This window comes from Cyprinodon variegatus, unplaced genomic scaffold (assembly GCF_000732505.1).
Source record: "Cyprinodon variegatus isolate N-32 unplaced genomic scaffold, C_variegatus-1.0 Scaffold73, whole genome shotgun sequence".
Classification (NCBI taxonomy): Eukaryota; Metazoa; Chordata; class Actinopteri; order Cyprinodontiformes; family Cyprinodontidae; genus Cyprinodon; species Cyprinodon variegatus.
This window is the reverse complement of record NW_015150526.1, coordinates 344827-353617: the sequence shown is the minus strand read 5'-3', so window position 1 is coordinate 353617 and position 8791 is coordinate 344827. Positions and strand designations below refer to the sequence as shown.

The window sequence follows — 8791 nt, the reverse complement described above, 5'->3', positions numbered from 1 at the left end:
AGAGAGAATTGTCTGAAATAGTTTTTGGCTGGGGTGCGAGGGATCAGCCACAATCTTTACTGCATGTCTCAGAGTCCTGGAGGCGCACAGATCCTGGAGAGATGGAAGATTGCAGCCAATCACCTTCTCTGCAGACCAGATGACATGCTACAGTCTGCCCTTGTCCTTGGCGGTGGCACCAGATGATGATGGAGGAGGTGAGGATGGACTCAATGATGGAGAAGTAGAAGTGCGCCATCATTGTCCTTGGCAGGTTGAATTTTTTCAGCTGTGCTGGGCTTTCTTGGTGAGGGAGTTGATGATCAGTTCCCACTTTAGGTCCTGTGGGATGATAGTTCCCAAGTAGCGGAAACACTCCACGGTGTAAATTGTGGAGTCACAGAGGGTGATGGGGATAGCTGGGGCTGAGTTCTGCCTAAAGTACACAAACATCTCCACTGATTTTAGAGCGTTGCGCTCCAGGTTGTTCACCCTGCACCAGGTTGCCAGATGGTCAACCTCTCACCTGTAGGCAGACTCGTCACTATCAGAGATAAGTCAGATGAGAGTGGTGTCGTACGCAAACTTCAGAAGCTTGACAGACTAATGAATGGAGATGCAGCTGTTGGTGTACAGGGAGAAGAGCAGAGGAGAAAGCCCTGATGTGCTGATGAGCTGTTAGTCTGAGACATGTTTTCCCAGCTTCACATGCTGCTTCCTGTCAGACAGGAAGTCTGTAATCCACCTTCAGGTGGAGTCAGGCACACTCAGCTGGGAGAGCAGAGCTGGGATGATTGTATTTAAGCCAGCACTGAAATCCACCTATACAAATCTGAAAAGTTTGCCAATTATAAGAAGCCAGTCACTTCATATGAAACTTTTCATTTCATTTCAGTTTATTTATATAGCGCCAGTTCACAACACATTTCATCCCAGGCACTTTATAGAGACAATTTACCCAGATCATACAGTCAGATTGGTTCAAAATGTTCAAAGGAAAACCAGCTGATTACATCGACTTATTGACTGTTCTGCAATCCCTCACACCAAGCATGCTTGTAGTAACAGTGGAGAGGAAAACTCACTTTAACAGGAAGTAACCTGCAACAGAACCAGACTCAGTGTGAGCAGCCACAAGTCACAAGACTGATGTAAAGAAGACCTCAGAGAATGTGTTAGGCAACATAACTGAACCATCAGCACCAAGAAGTACAAGTTACACAGCAAAGTCGGGAATGATGTGGAAAATTTTAATTCAGGGTTTGGTTAGGAATAAAACAATATTCCAACATTTATTGAGAAACACCAGTGCTTACTCTTCTTAGGGGTATTAGTTGACAGGACAACTATTAGTTGTGCACCAGTGAAAAGAAGAATGACAAAGGTTATTCAAATAAAATCACCTTGTGATATTCTAGAAGCCATGTAAAAAACCCAGCAACCAAGTCAAGCAGGGGTGTCAAACTGATCTTTATATTGGGCCACTTCAGTACCATCAGGGCGACAGTGGCGTCGGATGTAGGAGTTTGCCCTGAAATCAAAGGATTGACGGTTCAAGCCCCGGCTCCGACTTTCAGTGTCGTTGTGCCCTTGGACAAGACACTTCACCTGCATTGTCTACTGATGGTGGTCAGAGGGTGTGTGTACGGCAGCCTCGCTTCTGTCAGTGAGCCCCAGGGCAGCTGTGGCTACAATGTAGCTTGCCACCAGTGTGTGAATGACTGAATGTAGTGTAAAGCGCTTTGGTCAAGTCTCCTGACTTGAAAAAAAAAGCACTATATAACTACAGGCCATTTTAAAGGGCCCGTTCAACTGTATAAATGACACTTTTTGCTTTTCATGATTTCCTTTACAAAAAGAGCACTATTCTGCCATTAAAACTTTACCCCATTGTATTTAGCAATGTTAGCCAATTTGTACACTTGAAAGAGCATATGCCTCTATTAAAGATTTTGACTGATACAGGTTTTTCTAATAGGCCAATGCCAAAACTGTTTATTTTGACTTTATTCTGACCGATCTCCGATACGTGGTGCCGATATATTTGGGTCAATTCTTGAAACTGGTATTTCTTTTTTAACCTCCATTTGCATGATATAAATGACACAATGATAAAAATATTAAATGTCTCAATTTAAACTAAAAAGAAACATTTATTGATAAATCAAACAAAACAACACCATTAAATGGCTGGAACATCAATGTATGCAGTTCACGTGATCTTAAGGCATGGCTGCTGAATGCACTAATAAATTGGTGAACATATGCATGTATTGGTCAATGCCCATACAAGAAAAAAAAGAAAATTATCAGTCAAAAAATCATTTGATCTGTCTTTTTTCCTACGTCTGTTCATCTGAGGTTTCCTGTCTCAAAGGTGACTGTTTTTCAGAAATTATTATTCTGTTATTATTCTTATTCTTGAAGGAGGAGGTGATAGGAAGAGGGACAAGAGTCAGCACCCCCCCTCCTTGGACATCTTGTGCAAAACATTACCTATTGTCACTCTTGTCCAATATTCTTTCCCCCTGTGCAATTACACTTGCCAACTACTATGTAGCCTGTGTAATTTTTTACTTATTTTTAAGGTCAGTACATCTCTGCAGTACAAGTCATATAATCCAAGTCAACTACTGTGTAGTCTTTTCTTAGCTCTCTACTGTGTAGATATTTTTATATCTAAAGGAAACATATTCCAGGATATTACAACGTTTTTAATGCGTTTTTGTAATATATACACGCATTGGTTGAATGAAAATAAATGTAAATCTAGACCTCAGACTAAGACATATTTATTCTTTCTGACTTCCTACTTGCAGGTAAGCCACAACCTTTACAACTTAATGTTTCTATCAACCAAGAGGTGAGTAAAATAAGGAGCAAAAGAGCTGTATAGATCAGAAATACAACTGTAAAATATTATATTTAGGGACCGACGTACGACACCTGGATGCTACCTGTGCATCCTCAGGTCCACTAACAGCAGGTCCAGAAAGAAAGAGAGAGAGAACAGTGGAGGAAGCGAGGCAGGGAGGAGGGGGAGAGGCGGTATTTCGCAGTTAAACCGCATCGCTGCTGTGAGGCAGCAAGGCGGCTGTATCTCTCATCTGTCTCTCAAACCGTGGCAGCAGTCCTCTGCACCATGCAGACAGCCCGGTTATAACTAACCTGTTACACACACACCGCTCATGGGATGGCAGCGAGCCGTGCTGCCACCACTCTCTCTGTTCCTCCTCTGAAGATTAATTAGCTGGAGACGGATTTTGGGCCTCTTAATGAGGATATTGCTGCAATGGTGAAAGGCAAAGCAGAAGAACGGACTCTCCAGTATCAGCAAACTTTGGTGAGTTTGGGGTGATGTCATAGATGATGCTCGCAGCTGCAGATCGGACATGTTCGGCTTACATGGAGGATGGAGGCGCAGCCTCTGTCTGCTCTGCCCTGTCCTGCAGAAGGACAGGAGGACTGACTGTGCTGCTGCTGCTGCTTCTGCTGCTTCTGCTGCTGCTGTGTTTTAACACCTTTAGCACATATAATGTGAAATGCCTCTAGTGTGCTTTTAAAGCAGATACAGGAGTCCTCTTTACTGGCCATTCATTCACCTTGATCCACAGGTGTTGCATCACTCTGCGTCTACCGGCACCAACATCATTCATTCCCATAAGTTTACTCCAATATAAAATGCATGCATTTCTATACATAATTACTATATGCATGGCAAATTATTAATCAGTAAAAATCCTTAAAATGATTAAATAGTATATAAAATGCCTTTTCCGTTTGCTGCCCCAGCTTGATGAATGAACCAAAAGTGGAATGATTCTAAATATGTATTGCCTCATGTACTAGTTTTCCCATCCATGTCACTACAGGACTGACAGTGATACCCTGCAGCCTTTTTTTATCTATATTCAGATAAAGAGACAGAGAGGTAGACAGGAAGCAGGCAAGCTGAATAAAAAAGTCAATTTGTGTCCTTCCACATTGATTAATATATCTTTGACACAGTTTGTGTACCTATTTTGTTTGTTTCTACATGCACAGTTAAATGCACACATTTTAGACATTAGATGTATTTGTAAGTGTGTGTCTCGCAGCTGTGTCAGGCCCCTGATGAACACAGAGATTTTTATCCCTTCAGTGTGAAGATCGATGTCATGCTGTGTTCCTCACTACAAAGATCAATAGCAATGTAAAATGGCTATGTCTGTGAAGATTAGAACCTCTACCTCTGACACTGATCATCTTACACTGATCAGCTCATTTATTGTTAACTGTTTACATCACTGTCCTGTTGCCAAAAAATAGCCTTGTATGTGTATGTGTATCTGCAGCGTAATACTGATGCAGTAGCAGTCATATTTAACACATTCTTTTTTCTCAGGTGAAGCAAAGCATCTGTTTTTTGGGTTGTTTTTTTTCCCTGCAAACTAAATGAGATTTAGAGGTTGATAATGAGCTACAGAAGAAAAAAAAAGGAAAAACATTTTTAATGTGACGACTGATGATTTTCTTGCAGGCTTAGATGCAGCCCTAAAATTGAATTCTGATGTTGACAAAAGGATCTTTTTCTGTTTTATTGCCTCCTTGCGGCAAGACTTAGACGAATTTGAGTCATGTGTTTGCTCAGAGTTTGGCAGCGTGGTGCTGCGGGCCAGATGAGCAGATATCACAGAGCCTTTAGGGGGTAAAAAGAGATTTATCTAAAATATAAATACAATTTCTCCATGTCTGCTGTTTTACTTTCAGACAAAGAGGAAACAATAATGTTTTATCAGAGCTGGCATCAGTGTTTAACCTTTGAAATGGGTATTTTACAAAGGTTCTCATGTAGCAGGTGTTGTTTGATAGCTACTGTTGTGATCAGAGCTTGCCCAAGATTTGCTGTTGTTGTTGTTGCTGTCTCGGATGCTTTAAAGAACCTGTGTGCTGCTTTAGTGAAGCAAAACTTAAGGGACTATGTAACAGGATTTTGGGTTTGCCATTTCAGTCACTTCATACTGCTTATTGTACAAAAAGCTGTAAATACATACATAGCCATTCACTCACAGTGCATAGGGTCTTAAAGAAAGCTTAGTTTAGTCTGTAAGGATTATACAAGATTAATTAGCCAGGGTTATTTGACTCTAAAAAACGAATTGGTTACAAGAAACCACTGACAATAATACGTACATACAACGTCTCCTGCACTGACATACACCATAAAATATGGTGTATATGACATACACCATAAAATATGGTGTATGTCATAATACTTGGGAATAACTGTCAACATACCCATCAAATAAGAAGTACAGTATTTTTATTTATGGTCAAACGCTCAATTAGACAGAGGTTTGATGTATGTATTTCTAATGTATTTGTACATTCCCTCAACGGTATTGTGGAGGATTTTCGCAAATTTTTTAAAAGACCCGCAATCACAACCCTGCATCCATGCGAGAGCATGCACAAACCCATTTCTCCTTGTGTATGCTGTGTTTAAAAGTTGCTGTTCTCATAGCTCATACAAGCTTACTGTGTCCGAACATCCATCCTAACCCCTAAATCCCTCAATCACTATATTGGACTATATAGTGGTCTATAGCAAACTCAGTTAACTTACCTTTCGTACAGATGATCACTACTTTTTACTCCCGGTTGGTCATGTAACTCCTCCTCCATTGCACAGTGCCTGAACCATCTTTGTTATTAGTTAGCGACAGCCAACTGTATGTAGAAAGCGGTCCGCTGTGATAGCATATCCCATAATGCTTTGCACGAAGAGCTCGCCCCGCAAAGCATTCCGGGATATATCTGCCTCTTCTGAGGCCTTTGTTTTCTTCTTATACACTTCGTAGACACCTTTTCTCTTATAAACCTCGGCCATTTTTAAAGAACTGCAGTGAGAAAGGTGTGTTTCAATAACTGGCTAAAACCATAGCTAACCACACATATACGCCTGAAAGTGTGCATGCACAGAAAAAGATAGCTAACAGGACGAGCACATAGTATCGCCTTATGAAAACGTATCACCAGAATGATTAACAATTAGGAGGACCACTTATTTTGATGATGCACCCGGAAATAAAAGATTGTCCTATACATTTAACTGTGTCTGGTTGGGGGTCTTTGTGTCAAAAAAAAAAGAAATATCTAATTTATCTTCTCCTTTTTATTATATCCGTCAAAGCTAAAAATTCTTACCGTATTCCGTTTTTAAATGCATAACAAAGCATGACCTTTGATGCATATTTTCGGTTTTTATAAACATAAAAAATTTTGAAAAAATGGTAAGAAGAAAAAATGTAAAGGGGTAAAAAGGGTGTTTTGTTGGATTCCAGTCTACGTATTTAAAAAAAAATGCCATTACAAATTACAATACCAGATCTTTTTAAGAAAATCAGAAATTGTCACTACATCAAAAGCCTGATTAGTGTATTTGCATGTTCTACTGTATCACCACTTTCCAACCGGCTGAAAAACCAGGGAACAATCGGTATTTAGTGGCAGCGAGAACAGTGGCACTGGAAACAGCTCACTGACGCGTGTCTACCCAGGTCAAACGACTCGGCAAGCGACCCAAGTTAAAATCGCCTCGGCTCTGATCGGCATGCAGTAGGAACAACAGACCAGGGTTGATCCACTAAATAATGTGACACTATTGAAAGCAAAGTATGGACATCAACACACTGCACTAGCCATGTTTGATCTAACAAGCCGAAACAACTCTGCTTACAGTCGCTAAACATGGTGCAGCTCTGGTGAGAGGGATCCCGAGGGACAGTGAGAAAGAGGCTTCCAACTGCCATGTATGTGTTTTTTAATCCTAGATACACTTTAATTAGCAATTCACAATGATTTAAATAACACTAATCTGAATTTTAGGAACATTTAGAACAAAATTGGTTCATTCTTGATTTATAACTCCAAATCTGATTTTTTTAAGATTGGAGGGTCTTATTGGCCTGCCTGTTCCTAAGCAGCTTTACCTAAAGTTGCTACACATCAGGCTGGCTCTGATTGTGAAAATAAATGGTAGACTAATGTGTCTAAATGCTAAACCTCTGTGAATTCTTTTTTTAAAGGGGATGGATAATTCAGAGGAATCAGGGAAAATGGTAAAAAAAAAAAAAAAAGATAAAGAACATTTGGGCAAGTTGAATAAGGTATCCTTTTCAGGCTGCACCAGCCATGTTTGGTCAGGTCAAGGGCATGCTGGGACCTGAATGAATGCCTGCTTTTTGTCTCATGGGTGGAGGACTGGTCGTGGAAGATTAAAGAAACAGTAGGTCAGACACTGAAAAGAAAGGAGGGAAATAGATTATGTAAATGCCGTTTGTTTCAAAATGTTTGATTAAATTTTTTTTATCTTTTATTTTCTGTTGAAGCTTTCTCTGAGATGTGGGTGGTCTGGATGTGTCATAGGATTCGCCCAAGCAGCTACATTTGTTTTCTCTTTTCAGGAGCGTGGGCAAGGTTGTGGATGGACATTTGTAGGAGTAAATGTGTGTATGTGTGTGTTAAAGTCAGAGGGTATGCTTTTCACCCACGCATATTCCCCTGCCTACACGCTCACCTCATACTCAATATCAGTGACAGAAGGTCTGTCCAGCAGCACCACGCCTGAGACTTTAGCTCCTGTGAGCATCAAAATCTTGCTTCACCTGCGCGGGAAAAACCACTCCCTCCTCCCTAGCACAGGGCACTGCAGCACTGCAGAAATATGCTGTTCATTCAGCACACATGCTGCATGCATGCTTTTCTCTTAAGGAATCTGCTTTACTGAAAAGTCAAAATACACCACAACTAAGATACAGTTTTCCTTATTTTAGATTTCTCTTATACTATTTTTAAATGATAAATATTCAAAGCCAAAACATTAGTGGACCTAAATGGCTTGCCTTCTTTATGCTGAGCACGTGCAGATGCATATCAGCATACATTAACTGTGTACACTGATATTCACTCTGCTTAAAATGCATTATAAAGAAACCGGACACAGATTGTCTCCAGAGTAGTGAGCTAGAGCTGTGTCCACAGAAAGCTAGACTCAGCAGTGTGAGAGCTGTTCCCTCTCTTTCTTATTGTTTAACGTGTCATAGACCAGTTGGGTTGGTAAATATCAGCAGGCTGTTCGCAATCTACTTCTTTTTCTTTGAAGGATTCTGGAGTCTCTAATTAACCAGCATGACTTTGCTTGTCAGTTCCACAGTTTACACATGATACGATTGTTTTTCCCTGAAAGGAAAGTTAAACATTGGAATAGGGTTTAAATTGCACGTCGTGCATGCATCTTTAGTGTCCCTTTTGCTGTCTCACAAAAATTGCTGTCTCTTCAGCGAGGTCTAGTTTCTCCTTGTCAGCACTCTGCATCCTTCTAACACTCGCACACAAACAAACACACACACATTTGCAACACACAAAAGGGTTTGGCTCGAGTCCAGTCCAGATCCTGTCACTTCCCGATTGTGCTGTTACCTGCTCACACTGCTGAGCAAGCTTCTGTAGGGACTGCTGAACAAAAATAACAAATTGGCCTGCATCTGATATGCTTTCATTTCATTGTGAATTAATCGAGTGGTTTTTTTTTTATCCTGGTCATCAGGACCCACTGTCCTGCATGTTTGAGATGTGGCTTTGTTTCAGAAATCCTGAATAGAAGTTGAATGGGATATTATCTCCAGAGCAAGCCATTAAGAGCTGCAGAATTACCCTTTAATTTTGGTCAGGTGTGCGGGAACAGGAAATAATCCATCCATCCATCCATCCATCCATCCATCCATCCATCCATCCATCCATCCATCCATCCATCCATCCATCCATCCATCCA

The 8791-nt window shown here is 40.7% G+C and overlaps 1 protein-coding gene across 1 annotated transcript in view; it reads left to right on the top strand.

Moving 5' to 3' along the window:
• The first annotated feature begins 3192 nt into the window (after window positions 1–3192).
• Window positions 3193–8791, top strand: part of LOC107083348 (chloride channel protein 2-like) — a 66165-nt gene continuing 60566 nt past the window's right edge. The window contains exon 1 of the mRNA XM_015372490.1: window positions 3193–3322. Within this exon, the coding sequence (XP_015227976.1) occupies window positions 3272–3322 (51 nt within the window). The 5' untranslated portion in view covers window positions 3193–3271. The remainder of the gene's footprint in view (window positions 3323–8791) is intronic.